Source organism: Branchiostoma floridae, chromosome 5 (assembly GCF_000003815.2).
Source record: "Branchiostoma floridae strain S238N-H82 chromosome 5, Bfl_VNyyK, whole genome shotgun sequence".
Lineage (NCBI taxonomy): Eukaryota > Metazoa > Chordata > Leptocardii > Amphioxiformes > Branchiostomatidae > Branchiostoma > Branchiostoma floridae.
The window spans coordinates 13,898,357-13,913,225 of record NC_049983.1 but is presented as its reverse complement, the minus strand read 5'-3'; the positions used below and the strand labels follow the sequence as shown (position 1 = coordinate 13,913,225).

The 14,869-nt window shown below is 42.5% G+C and overlaps 2 protein-coding genes across 2 annotated transcripts; one reads left to right on the top strand and one right to left on the bottom strand.

Moving 5' to 3' along the window:
* Positions 1–360: 360 nt before the first annotated feature.
* Positions 361–2,526, top strand: LOC118416724 (sulfotransferase family cytosolic 1B member 1-like). The gene is made up of 5 exons (XM_035821938.1): positions 361–597; positions 824–956; positions 1,339–1,433; positions 1,756–1,897; positions 2,017–2,526. The coding sequence occupies exons 1-5, from the start codon at positions 382–384 to the stop codon at positions 2,124–2,126; spliced, it is 696 nt and encodes a 231-aa protein (XP_035677831.1). The 5' UTR covers positions 361–381; the 3' UTR covers positions 2,127–2,526.
* On the bottom strand, positions 2,180–14,766 carry LOC118416704 (interleukin-17 receptor A-like). The gene is made up of 15 exons (XM_035821898.1): positions 13,550–14,766; positions 9,765–9,789; positions 9,309–9,476; positions 8,936–9,060; positions 8,384–8,534; positions 7,927–7,968; positions 7,518–7,678; positions 7,338–7,391; positions 7,060–7,117; positions 6,617–6,745; positions 6,277–6,402; positions 5,221–5,426; positions 4,799–5,034; positions 4,315–4,437; positions 2,180–3,810 (listed from the first exon to the last, which is right to left on the bottom strand). The coding sequence occupies exons 1-15, from the start codon at positions 13,700–13,702 to the stop codon at positions 3,105–3,107; spliced, it is 2,463 nt and encodes an 820-aa protein (XP_035677791.1). The 5' UTR covers positions 13,703–14,766; the 3' UTR covers positions 2,180–3,104.
* Between the last annotated feature and the right edge of the window lie 103 nt (positions 14,767–14,869).

Genomic DNA, 14,869 nt, shown 5'->3' with positions numbered 1-14,869 from the left:
GGATACCTAAAGACCGGTAACTTTTTCCTCAATGTGACTTCAGTAAATTCCCAACAGAGCTTGGTCATGATAAAACTTTATGTACTATCTGGATATCATCTCCGGGTAAATAAAAAAAAATACCATCTGATTGGATACATTCTTGTTGCAATTTTTTAATCAGTAACAATAACAACTGTGATCATACAGCGTCTATTTTGATTTGCAACACATAGAATCTGAAATATTTTCGTGCTTGCTTTGAATGGCCTTGACATGTAATGTGGATACAATGAAAACGAAAATCTTGTATGTTACTGCATTTTTTGGTGATATTTGTAGGTCATTGTTTGTACTATGGATTTTATTACGATGAGCAAATTAAGTTATTTTTGTTGCAAAATGAAAGGTACCCATTGGCTGCGGAATATTGTGCGCCAAATCCTGCATGAAAAGAGAGAAAGGTGCGATGACGACGTGGACTTTGCCCTAGAGCACACGTATCCAGGTAGACCGCCATGCCACGCGGAACTGTCAGGGTGCGCTTCTCCAAGGCTGATCCATACGTTTCTTAGCAGAGATCTGGCGCCTCCAGGACTAGCCCGTCCCTTCCAGAAGGTACATGTACGTTTTTGCCGCGCTTGCGTAGCTTACTGCCCGGTATCAACTTTCGAGCGGCATGGCCGGCCGCGCCATTGCGCAATGTTAGTTGGTGGCGCGGTCAGCTTTTTTGAAAAGCATTTCTTGTTTAAGTTCCTTAGGCACCAAAATAGAACAACGATGCGTTTGGCATGTGGACACCCTGTGTTATTGTGAATTTAATATCCACATTTACTGGTTTCAGATCAAAGTGTTGGTTTTGATGAGAAACCCCAAAGACGTTTGTACATCCTACTATTTCTGGTCCCAAAACGTCAACTACTTCAAAACACCTGAATCCTGGGAGACGTTTCAAGCAGACTTCCTGGATGGAAACGGTAAATCCCGTCCCTTTCTGTGTTCCATTTACTTTCAGAACAAAACCAATAGCATACAATGACCAGCCTTGAACTAAATGTTGATCTATTGCTAGATCGCCTACTGTATCAAATACTGTGATAGATCTGACGCCTGGTTTATTCCGTATACAGAATTTACCGACATGCAACAGCCTCACGGGCAACCACTGGATGCCTGAATTGCACTGTACTTAACAAAAGGGCATGATTTAAGTGCTCCAACATTGTTTTAAAACCGGCCTGAATAAAAGTTTGCTCCTTGTGCATTACTGTTAGAAATTGATAGAAAAAAACTTTACTTGATAAAACTTAAATGAATAACAGTTTAACATCCGTACATCATCTTCCTTTACATTTGTAGTTACTCGAGGGTCTTATTACGACCACGTGCTTGGCTGGTGGAAGATGAAGGACGACCCCCATTTTCTCTTCATCAAGTACGAGGATCTCAGGAAGGTAAGTACTGAAACTCCTTCAACTTTGTCTCTGTTAATAATGTCTTCTTTTATGAAAATTATTCATTGTATGCTACACTCGATGTTAAGCCCTACTAAAGAGCAATGCTTTTTATGTATTTTGCTTTTTATTTGAGCTAAAAAATATGTCTATTTGTTACGCACTTTTACAATCATGAAATGTAGCTAATGCCAACAATCATCGGAGGCCACTTCCAAGTTCCAACTTGTTTCAGAAAAAAAACTATTAAAAAAAAACTTGTTATTGTTTGTGACGCCATGCAGACATGATTTGCACCGATGGCCATATTTGTACTCTGTAGAAAACGTTTTCGTCAGTAAAGGACATAGCAGCGTTCCTGAACAAGCCGCTCAGCGATGAAGACGTGGATTTTGTGGTGAAGTCTTGCAGTTTTGAGACGCCAATAGAGCCAGGGAAAAAACTCGCCAAAATAAAGAGAAAGGGTAACCACAACTATCAAAACTACACTTGGTATTTTGGTATAGAATACAGTGAACTATATTTCGTTTCTTGATTGAGTTCGTAGTTTGAAAAGTGAGGTTGTTCTTTTGTTGCCTTCCAGGAGTCGTAGGTGACTGGAAGAACAACTTCACACAGCCACAGAGCGAGGCGTTCGACAATCACTTCAAAGACAGATTTGAAGGAAGTGGTCTTGAGTTTGAATATGAGTAGTGTGAAACATTGGCACTAAAACGTAACAAAGCCGAGACATTGAGAAAAATATACACATCTTCCCAGATATGATTTATTGTCCTGGATATTTTGAAAGGCAATTGGTATTCTTCTTTTATTAATATTGCCATTGAATCTGTCAGTGATACATGGTTATATTGCAAAAAAGTACACACTAAGACATTTACCGAATTGTAGATAAGATATGTTACCCTAGGTACACTGGGTCTTTGAAGGACATTTGGCTATCCAAGAAAACAACATTCTTCTGTGCAGTTATCTACGATTCAGAAAAGTATATACAGTGTACTATACACACAAATCTTCGAGTTAGACAGTACGATTAAGGACACACATGCTTATTACTCAACAGCATGTATCATCAAACACAAGCTCTGACAAAAAAGTTCAATCGTTTGGTAAATGTTCTTCTGGGTTTCGGAAAAGCACGTCTAAAACTCATACATATTCGGTTATCTAGTACTTTTGAAAGACTTTAGGCAGGATGCACATATTGCGCGATCGTTTTATTCACAAACACATAGTGTTGAAACTAGGAACGGGACCGTTTACGTCAAGCATGTGGCTGACCATTCTGTTTGATCATGAAATACAATATACTATGATCAGGATCAAACTCGTATCTAACTTCCGATCTGAACACTCCAATGCATATATGTACAGCACTTCAAGCGCAAACTATTGCTCTTTTTACAAAATTACCCACTTAACATTAGATACACACGCCTTGAGACCGCGTATTCATTATAGATGGTTGTGAAAACACTTGTCGACGCGACGAATTGCTGCGGTAGTGCAAACAAACCACCCGCAATTTTGGCAAACTCATCTATAATGACGAGCGGCATGGCGCATGTTACAATAACAATGCAGTAATGATTAGAAATGTAAAACATTAGATAGAGACACATTATTATACACAAAGACGTGGGGAAAATTTCAATGCACTGGGCCGTTTTAGACGTCTGTCGTTCGTGACACATTAAGGGTACCTAGTCCTTCATCCTCGCTTGCTTGTCCTCCTTGAGTTGCCTGAGCCTGTTGGACATGTCTGGCAAGGAGAGCCACACTCGGAGAGATGAACGGATTTGGGGTAGCAAGGTTCGGTATTACGGAATAGTCCGAAGTGTCACCCGATTGGATCGTCTGATGGCCCACAGCCCGAGCTGGTGACGCACGGCGGTTTGCGTGACCTTCCATGACCCCGCCGTTCGGTACTACCATCCTGGTGTCTACACTGTTCCTGACAGGTGGCGGGGGCACGGTACACACGGCGTCAAGGTCTGAAAAGTCTCGTCTCATGCCAGCCATGGACTGGTCAATCATGGGCTGGCCACGAAAATGACCGTTTACCTGCATGCCCAACTCGTTAGTCATCGACACGTTGAAAGAAGAGACCAAACTCTCTGGACTCGGGTCATAGTCATAGTCATGATCATTGCGACATTGACCATCTGGTTGAGAACCATAGTAAAGCCCACCGAATCTGTGGTTATCATGACGACCCGTAATGTCTAGGACATCACTGGGAGTGCCGTTGTGTGGCTGGACACCGGTGTCCTCACCCCCGCCACATGCCTGACTGCTGCCCTGCGAGTCCTGGAACCACGTCGGGTGGGCAGCCTGGAACGCCGTCATCTCATCGATGCACCGCTTTAGTTCCCTTTATAAACACACGAACAAAACAGGGGATGGATTTATATGGCCGTGATAACGTGATATCATGAAACATTGTCAGCATCTCGCTGTAATGCTACGGCCACATTTCCAAGCCGGGCCGGCCGGGATGAGCATCAAAGTGTTTGTCAAGGAATACACACAGGTTATGCAATTGTTTTACGTTATCTGTTTTGTTGAATTAGGATTAGAGTACTTCATGTTCAAATCACTACAAATGATAGTAGTAGGGTCACATTTAAAAATCAGGGCCCGGCCGGGACGTTTGTGAAAAATTTTATACAACGTATCATCCATTTCGTTCCCGAAAGCGTCCCGACCGGGCCCTGGTTTGGAAATATGACCCTACTGCTATCATTTGTGGTGATTTGAACCTAAAGTACTCTATTTTGGGGGGAAAAACTTAATGTTACTTCAGCGGAATGAAAAAGACATAAATACAGCCTTCCACCTATTGCGAGTAAGTTCCATCAAGACATTAGCTACATACCCTCCGGCCTCCGACAGGTGGTACTGGTCCTCCCCTAACTCCGGCATGGTGATGTCAGGTCTGGCGGGGCGGTGGGTCCACCTCAGCAGGTGGAAGTAAAGTTCCTCAAAGTGCTTCATCAACCTGTAACAAAGGACAGAGAAGAGTTTCTTTGTGCTACAACATTTCAATGAAAGTGGACGTTGGGCGTTACTCTTTGTTTACCTAGCCGGCTGACTATTGTTCCTCGGTCGCGAAAAATATCAGTGTCACTTTACAATGAAACATCTGTTTCTTGATTGTTACTTAACCCGCTTAGAGAGACTTAACATTATCCCCAAGGTATTCATTTAAAGAAGCACATTGTGTTCATTCTGCATGAATGATCAAGAAAAAAAGTCGGTGATGCATTCACACGGGACGCCTAAATGCCTCTCAGTCCAATGATTGTGAAATGTATCGCGTACATGCAGTCCTATAAGTAAATATAAAATGTATTGCGTACATGTAGTTGTTTCCGACGTTGAGTGCACTAGGCACGTCCTGTTCGCTGGAGTAGCTGAAGTACGCCGTGATGTACTTGTCGAAGGTACTGGATTTGTAGAACTCCGCTGTGACGAGGTGGATGGCGGGCCGTACCATGTCTCCACAGGGAAGGGGGTGAGGGGGCTGGGGCCAAGGCTCGGCGTTCTCGATGTCCTTCCAGATGCGCTTGGTGCCCTCGGAGCACACCAAGATGACCTTAGAAAATGATTTGAAAACGGAGTATAAAAATCATTTCTAACATCAGCTAACCGTAGATTTTGCTGCAATTGCAATTGTTAGATGATTCTGATGTATTCTCTGATTACAACTACAACTTGATGACTCAAGCTATGATGATGCATATATATGGCCTTCATACTAAGCCGTCAAAGCTGAACTTACACGTTTAGCTTTCTTGATCTGCTGACACAGCCACGGTATCTTTCCTCTTCTGGCGATCGACTCCATGCAGTAGTCGTCCAGGGTGACGTCACACCCGCACTGCTGACGTAAGAAGGCGGCGAAGGCGCGCACTGTGGCCTCGTGGAGCCGGTGGTCATGGGAGTAGATGAGAAGAACGGGCATGACGGAGAAGTTGGTTGCCGGAGCTGAGGTTTGGGATGGAGATTTGTGTGAATCTGCTGCGCGCATCAATGCTCCTCCTTCGTACATGTATGCTTTGTATAGTGCGACCGGGGATTGTGTAAATGAAGCCATGATGAAGTTTATCAAATCGGGACTTAGAAAATGCATGTCAGAACACGGGATATCGCATTTTGCATCGCCGTCATCAGATGGAATATGATCAGCTGTAGCCTGCCCATTGATAGCTACTTAGCACCATGGTCAGCAACAAGCCGAGGGCCTGTTAGTTAAGGTGTAGCATATTCAACACGCGTTGTTTGTAAGTAGCTTTTAGTGTCATGACAAAGTGGGGAAAGTTTCAGCCCCCTAACATTTAATTTGGGAACTGCAGGGGCGTTTTTGTCAAGACATTCCAAAGAGGATAACTGCAGAAAGGATTGACGGATTGGTATCATATTAGGCATGCGAGTACCTTAGGCAAAGATGTTCATAATGATATACATGTTATGCAAGTGAGGACTTAATTTGCATAATTAATGAGGAAATCGTATAATTCCATTGTTTGCAATAACTGGACTTCATTAAATGTAACACATGTTAATTATGATAGGTGGAATATAAGCAGATACCAAATATGGTAATGAGGAACTTATTTGCATAATTTATGTAAAAATTGCAAAACCGCTTTATGATTAATAATGGGAATTTTATAATTGTGACATGTGTATGTTTGTCAATGATGAACAATACCATGCATAGATTATGTTAATGTCTTAGTCAATTGCATGAAATTTACGAAAGCTCTAAATTTTCATGGAGGTATGAGGTCGACGAACTCTAGTTGACATTATATTATTAACCAGTCAGACTTACGTCTGTCCTGAAGTAACGCCACCGTAGAGCTAGAGTCATCATCGTCAACGTCACCAGGTCTTACATTGTTGATTGCTACTGCACTGCTGCCGTCTGGTCGGGCACCGTCTTCTGGGGTACATGTGCCTGTATATGCGTATGTTAAAACATTTGTGAGCACTACATTACACATTCTTGCCAGAAAATATGGAACTTCAGCAGCAGCTTCTAACCTCGCGCCAATAATTATGAATATGAAAAATGTTTACACACGGAATTCTTCATTGTCATCGTATAAGGTTGTGATGATTCGTAGAACAACCTAGGTTAACTCAGTTATACTGGATAATGCTCTACTTGCCTGTTTGGAGCTTCGCTCGTCTCCACATGAGGAACACTAGAACTCCCGTGACTAGCACGCCTGCAAAGCTACCGCCAATCGCTACCAACAGCTGGGTGAAGTCGACTTCAGAGGGGGGAGTCGTTGGTCCTAACAAAATAATATTATTACAGCAAAATCACGCATATTCTGAATGCTATACTAGTATGTGGCTTGCAACGAATGGGTGAAACCTTACATTGTTGCAACATGGCTTGCAACTAATGGGCGAACCTTACATTGTTGCAACATGTGTCAGATTCTTACTTTCAATTTTACACTTTTGAGATTCGTCGCATTAAATTTTCAAGTTATGATAACTGACTACATGAAACTGGTAGTGGTAGTTCTCCTCGACTTCTGTGGTTAAAAGCAATTATAGAGTGGTCAATGTATAAAATGAAGAAAAAATAATATTCACTAACCTTTTACGGTAAATGGTAATGACAATAAGTCATAACAGTCACAATCTCGCATCTTCAACTGTGTAGAAAAACATGCATATGCACGTGTTATGTACCTCACAAGTGAAACCAAAGCCCGGAAACCTAAGTTTAACATATACAATGTACATTCATTATGCAACACCGTGCGTTTTGTATCTGTCGCTAGTGAAATATCCGGCAAAATTACATCAAACGTATATGTCTTCTCATGTACAGGGCTTGCTATCGACTTAACGTTTAAAAGTAAGCTGTCTTACCCTTAGTTTGACTTTATATGTTCCATCCGGGACGCCTGGAAACGAACAATTGTTCTGTAAAGAAGCATAATAAAGACGTTAGCTTTTACCCTGTGTTCGAACGGTGAAAATCGAAGTTCCTACAAATCTCGTCTTTAGATTATCCTTATCTAGTAAGTAGTCTTAAGCAGACAGACATACCACTTTCGTCTCTTGATACATCTCTTGACCGTCTTTAACGGGCTCAAGCCAGACAAAATAACCGTCAATGGTATAAGTCAGTGGGGCCGGCTCAAAGGTCACGTTCACGGTGCTGTCTTCCGTAGAAACGTTGATATACGCTGGTTTCCAATGCTCTGGGTCTGACATAATAGAGAATGTAGGTAATATTGAGGTGTACAATATAACGCATGCCTTTTTTGTAACTTGCACTTGCATAAAGCACCACCATTTTGGATGGATGTCATCAACAAAGAAAGTACTTCCGATATACATGTACTGATTTTCACAGTATACTTAGTAGTTATCTTATTACAGATGTAGATACACAGTGCACGGAGCCGTATATACAACATTGCCCAGAACATTAAAAAAAGAACAACCAACTCACCTTTGCACTCTTCCACGTCTTCCATGCCACGAGCATTGCAATCTGACGAGATTGTACAACAAAGATGTTTGTTGTTATAGTAACCAGGTTGAGTAAGAGGCCATATATATGACATCTTAGATTTCCACCGAGAGTCATTAATCATAAAAAACACACACAAGGATAACCTTTAACGTTACCGGTGCATCATAACGTATGTTATAGAGAACAGCATGTCTGACAATAACACACATCCGCGTAGTCCCTAGCATGTTACTAGCATCCATGGCAGATTTTCTGGTGCCTTTTTCCGTCTTTTTTTTTGGGGGGGGGGGGGCTCATAATACACTTTCCCTGGCCGTCTTTTTGTACTGGGTCGCTTGACCATTGTCCAATGGCCAAGCTTTATAAGCAAAAAAAAAAGACGGAAAAAGGCCCCCTGCTATGGAGACTATATGTTAAAAACTATATGACATACCTGGCATCGTAATGTCCACTGAGACGTTTTGGTCCATATGCCGTGGTCCCTGCTCCGGCTTGCTGTACAGGACTATGTGGTATTTCTCACCAGGCAGGAATCTTTTGGGAATGCCAGGCTCACTTTCGAAACAGTTGAAGTAAAACACTCTCTGTAACAAAGAAAACGTACCATAAAGATTAAAGATCATATAATAAAGCACCGTAGCGGACACGGAATAGTTATAGAAAACATAAAGATTATATTCTTCTATAATTGCACATTCAGGCTACGAAGTCGTGAAAAACAAAACAACGATAAAACTATATTTCACGGCAAACCAAGTTACAAATGTGTATGAAAAGAAGAAATATGCGTTCATGTTGTACTTGATAATAAAAGATAAACCAAAACCATTTTTGATCGTTTATCGACATCAAAAAGTTTTTTTTTTCAAGTTAACATCGACATTAAATTCAATAAATGATTTATAGGTACAGGTTATGTTTCTAAAGATGTTCTTTCCAAAATTTGAGAATGTCGACATCCTATCGTGGCAGGCTCAGTCAGTACCTTTGGGTCTGCCATGGACAACTTTGCACCCGTGATGTTTAACGTTACACAGTCTGTCCAGCCGATGTCTTTAGCGTTCATGCTCATGACATGGACCTGGAATCCACGCACAAACACTATAGAACCTGGAAAGAAAAGAATGGCAACATACGTAAGATCTGACGCTACGCAGCTCATACGTTATTCTCTTTTAGTTTTAGTGCGCTTGCTCATTCACTCACTGCGGTGCACAATGGCTGTCACTCATACATACGTTCACTCGCTCATCCACTCACTCACTCACTCACTCACTCACTCACTCACTCACACACACTCACTCACTCACTCACTCACTCACTCACTCACTCACACTCACTCACTCACAAACACCTACCATCGTCCGGCGGTTCCCATGTAACGTTGAGGCCGAGGTGGTACTTGGCTGATTCGCCATCGCCTGACTGGAACACGAATGGCTCGGCTCCGCGTCCGTGTAGGACCGGTTTAGCGGGCGTTTCGGGACAATGGGTGTTGTTGTACGCGTTACACCACCAGCCGCATTCTGCAGGGGGAAGACATCTTATATACATGACAACTTCACACAGCTTCAACCTTTTCAAGGCTGCTGCATCAATCAACTCAAGCATATCGTACAGTATTCTCAGTTACTCGGTACATAACAATTATTAACATTATATTTCGGCATGACACTTGAGATACAAGTCTTCTCATTGGACAAAAAAGTTATTGATAAGCTTTCTGAATTTCAAAGTTCACAAAACTTTACAAGATGATCACAAGACGTACTATGAGTTATAAGAGACCAGCAGAATAGTTACGTCATACATACCTTTCTTAACACGGCAGGGAAGACCCTGGAAAACACAAGAGCACAAAGTGTTAGTGAACTGTAGTTTTATTTTCAATGATATATATTTTGTTTGATTGTAGATATATATCAACGAACAAACATCTTTCATATTCTTACAGTACGAAAGGCTATATTGTTGGTTTTTAAGGATAATTCAATGCAAGATGGCTATTAGCCTGGACACCACACCCCAACCTCAAATATCTTTCGTGTTGGGTAGATAGATACTTGAGATCGGGCTGGGGTTTGGTAACCAGACTAGATGGCTATTCTCCAGATAGTAAACCGTATACCTACAGCTATGGCCAGCCTGAGCCTCCACAGCCCAAGTTAGGCACGTAAAGGTGTTTGAGTTTCAAAGTCAAACATCCCGAGTAAGATAACTGCGCGGCGGCGGAGGAGGTTTGGACACGGTTGGTATGCTCCTAGATCCTTCTTTCTGTAAACAACGCAGAGCTCGTGTGACTCCCTGACTTGTTTACAAGGCCACTCACTTGAACGAAAACTGTCCATTCTGTTCACAATTCGACCGATAACGATATCAACATCACTACGTACGACGTAGAATGATACTGCTAATGTCTGTTGGGCATTGTCATCAATTTGGTTCGAGGACTAATTAATATGTACTTTCCAAAAATTACTATTTGTGTATCATTGTCTTAACTCTAACTGTAATAATACTAGTATAAACTTGTTTGGGATCAAGCTGTAGAAAGTTGTTTTTAGTATCTTTGCCCTGAGTATGTCACGTCACCAACAATACAGAATGAACTTGACACGCCTAAGCAATTCATACGATGTCACTTTTAAAGATCTACGCCTTGTCATTCGGTATGGGATGCATTATTTCAGTTTCCGTTCCAGACAAAACGTTATGTCTTCAAAATAAGGCATACAATGTACCCGCTTGCGTGAGTGCAATGTACAATACTGAACATGTACAGCTCTATTTACTTACTCGGTCTCCTTTGTGTTGTATCTGTTGATTTATGTACATGACACGTCCACGGGGTCAATGCCTACTGTACTAAAGTAACATTAGTCGTCAGCAACATTTCAAGACCGTTTCCCTCTCTCTTTTTTTTTAAATTTCCATTGTTATCTCTCTTCTACATAATCATCGTACCTGTCTTTACTTTCTAGAAGTCCCGACCACCCCTCTAGACTCTACAGCTCTCAGATGTTATTGCTACATGGTAAACAACATGGGTACCAGCCGTATCATGCTGTGGCTCGCTTTGGTATTTGGTACTGAATACTGACGAGACGATGCCCTGCACTTGAACTATTCTTTGTGCAGTGTTGTGTGCGTACAAACGGGGAACAAAACCCGCGGTGGGAGGGCTTTTAGAGTTTTATGGTAATGAAGAAGCACAGAACACAACGTTCTGCCAAACTTGACCATTACTGATGGGAACAAAATGACGCATCAAATGTTCAACCAATGAGCTTCTCTCTTCGAATCTGCCAAAAGTGAAACGCCTTGCGTCGTCACACTCGCTGATCAAAGATAAAGGTGTGCTTGCTTCAAAAAAGGATGTTAAGACAACAGTTTCTAGTGTATGAACTAAGAAGAAAACATACAAAACACGGTTGGGCGCCTGTCTATGTAAAGCTACAACACCATTAAGTCAAGATCCTATCTTTGATATCGTGCTTGACAGCGACAAACACCGTGTACCAAGCCATCACGGTCAATAACTCGACGCGCCGAGACGTCATGGTCAATGCCTGTTTTGTTTCTATTACATTTCTGACACATGTTATGCACGAATGGGTGCCGTTGTGATGAAAGGTAGTCGATCGGCAGGCTCTACGACATTCCGAGCTGATCCTCTTACATGTCATCTTGTGATCTGGCATTTCGCCATGGTCTGAATGGTACAAATGCCTCAAACACCTGTCTGTTGTTTAAACAATGAGGCATTGTCTTAACCCCTGGTTATAGGAGCTGGTTTACAACGCCTTGTTAGCGCTTGTTCTATTTCTACTGTCTGTCTACCTTGATTGCCATGTGTGTCAACGTATGGAACAATCCTCCAACTTATTTTCAGCCACAATACCTCCCACTCACATTTGAAGGCAAAATGCACATTATGAAGTCGGTAATTCTTGGTGTATATATGTATATTATGTGTCCTTGTCCCGGCAATGCCACAGTTGCCCGGTATTTGAATTATTAACGATGTTGGTAACATATGGTGTCACTCCACATTTGCAGCCCTGTCACTAACATAGATTCCGTTGTCTCTAGGGAATAACACAATGTTGCATATCAAAATTACAGCAATAAGTCAACCACTTGACGGATATTGTCGTGGTGAAAAGCATGTCATCCTATGAACCACTCGAATCATATACACAATTTAATTCAGTCGGGAGAATTTAGGGACTCCCCCTTATTTGCCCGGTCCTTTCTGACTCATTTCGTCGCAATTTATTTCATCATTAACGTTACAACGTGTCTTCTGAACCATATCTTGAACCCGGATAAGTAACGTAAGTAGCAATAGCGCCAGTGGCTCGAAAATTAAAACAGTAAAGTCAAATTATGTTATCAAATAATTCCAACATTGCCCACACGCACACGCACCTCACTTAAGATCCTGCAATTGAATACGTTCAGGTGTAACGTTTACACAATGAAGATTGCCCGGGGCATATTGCTTTTCCCATGACCTACGGTCAACTCATAGCCTACTATTCAACTCGTAAATTTAAACCTCGTTCATTGGACTAATCGCCAGTCGTGACAAATAGCCTGCAGCACGCGTACATACAGCGCAATGAACATTCTTTCACGAATGTACGTACGAGTACGGTACATGTAACTTTACACACCACACACAAACGCAGGGTCGCCATGTCATTGTCAGGTCGCTTGTCCCCAACCGAGGGCTTCTTGGGAAGCCTTACGCTTTTCGTGGAAGTCCATAGGCCCGGGTAGAAGATGAAGTTGTTTATAGAGTCAACCGGGGTCATATGACTAGTGGCATTGGCATTCTGTAAATATGTCGCTGAAACTTTCACATTCGTCCCATGTGCAACCATGCTTGTGAACTAAGAGTGATATCTTCATATGCAAACACAGTGTTAAATACGAGACAAAGGACTGGAATTGAGTCATCCTGGTGGTACTGAAAATACCCACGCACCATTTTGGACTGTCTTTTTATTCTAATCCAGTACAGACAGCTTTTCAGTCGGACGACAGGTTTTCTTCATGCGTGGTGCGTTCAAGCTTGCAAAGTTGGGACCTTTGCTGGGTTTAAAGCCTCGGCTAAGAAAATAAAAGGCTCACCCACGGAGTATTAATTTCTTTACGCTAAACAAAAGAGGGCTCTGGGTCATACCCAACTTCCTCGTCAGGTCAGCTTATATCTGACAGGTCGGTTAAGATTTTGAACAATAAATAATTTTATGGCCATCTTCTATATCCGGATGCACCTGAAATACTACTAGTAGCTCGGTCTACTGGTAATCTTTAGCACTCACCTTATCTCCCACCAACTTTATTTCATCCGGGTGTTACAAAGAACACGTTCCGGTGTCGTTACGATGGTAACATACACATCAGTGTCAAGGGCATTACATTAGGGGGAAAGTCACGTTTTAGGTTCTTTTTATCAGGTTTTCGGTCGGCCGGTCAATATACTTGTTCAAGGTGCATCTTTTCCGTTGTTTATTTTGTTTGTAATAGTATGGTTTATAATGTTTTATAATATGATGATGGTTTAAAATGCCTTAATTACATTCCTTACCTGCTGAGAGCAGTTCCAAGAGCAGTCCATGTCTCTCGTCTCAAGTCTGTTCGATTTCTTTCTTTTCCTCTGTGCCCGGGCCCCTTCGCTTCGTTGTGAAGCCAAGCACAGCAACAGAAGAAGCAACACTGGAGTCCTCCAAAGCAACATCATGTTGAATGTCACCCCTGCAAGTTATATCTATTAGGTCAGCTTAGCGATGTGTTTTGCTGTTTTTTGTGGCGCGACTTAGAACTTATCTTCACGGTTCCAACTTGAGTCAAGGTATACCTGCAAAGCCATTCCCATGACACCTGTTAACGAACACACCATGGGCGGACGGCACGGGAACGTGTTCAGCGCTAGGCCTTTACACGGCATCCGATCACACAGTTACGAACTCAGTCGTCCATTTCTTTTAGCCTGGGCCCCTCGTGCACACACCTGGCATGACGTCTTGGTTCAGTGACCGTCGTAGTCAGGTAGCTTTGGTGATATCTACTGCGTCACCGTGAGGTTGTACGGTGATCTACGATTTCAGTGTGGCGTTAACCAAGTTTTCTCACGGGACAAAGAGCGTCGCTATAAAATGGCCGCCGGGCTTCAAGTCTTACCTGTCCGACTCAGTGTCGCTCCAGGCGATCAAAGTTTGTGTTTACATTTAAGCTCTCAACGGCCCGGCTGCTGGTCACGTACTACGGTAGGCGGCCTGTCGTCCTTGGTCCAACGAAGGCAATGTGACTAGTGGAAGGGTCATTGAAGTACTACTAGTAAGGAATGTCTCCCTTCTAGTCCCCTAGTGCCACTGATCTTCAGTTCATGCATACCGGAATAGCAAAGGTGTGGCACAGGTAACTTGATACCAGCAACGAAACTCATGACCAAATGCGGAACTTTCTTCGTAAAATTCGACACCCGGTCCGCCCATAGACTTCGCCGGGAGATAGCTCAGTGACATGCTCGCTATTAAATAGGAGAGATAGTCGTTGGAATTTGTGAACCTCGGAGTGTGGTTGTCGCTGATTGATTGGGGATTGGAAAAAGAAAATTATCTTAGATGGTGATAAGATATAGAATCCTCGCGGCATGTTCTCATTGACTCCGCGGAGAAATGTAACACATCCCTATCGCCAGAGGTCGCTGCTGTACTGTAATCTCTGAGCTCCGCCGAGACTGTAGATAGACCCTGCTTTACTCGCACACTCTCGCAGAAATTCACGAGAACTGACTACATGGGAACGAGACCTATAACGACAAACATTAGTCTTAAATAATTTTGGGCCCAAATTCGCGTTGACTCCTAATGAAAATGTTCCAATTGATCAGTCTGTAATATTCAGC

Excerpts from the sequence above, each read along its gene's own strand:
- LOC118416724 (XM_035821938.1), top strand. The coding sequence starts at position 382 with ATGAAAGGTACCCATTGGCTGCGGAATATTGTGCGCCAAATCCTGCAT. Across the intron at positions 957-1,338 it reads AGACTTCCTGGATGGAAACG|TTACTCGAGGGTCTTATTAC; the intron begins GTAAATCCCGTC and ends TTACATTTGTAG. Across the intron at positions 1,898-2,016 it reads CGCCAAAATAAAGAGAAAGG|GAGTCGTAGGTGACTGGAAG; the intron begins GTAACCACAACT and ends GTTGCCTTCCAG.
- LOC118416704 (XM_035821898.1), bottom strand. The coding sequence starts at position 13,702 with ATGATGTTGCTTTGGAGGACTCCAGTGTTGCTTCTTCTGTTGCTGTGC. Across the intron at positions 7,679-7,926 it reads AGACGTGGAAGAGTGCAAAG|ACCCAGAGCATTGGAAACCA; the intron begins GTGAGTTGGTTG and ends CTATTATGTCAG. Across the intron at positions 5,427-6,276 it reads GGCGTTACTTCAGGACAGAC|CTCCGGCAACCAACTTCTCC; the intron begins GTAAGTCTGACT and ends CCCAAACCTCAG.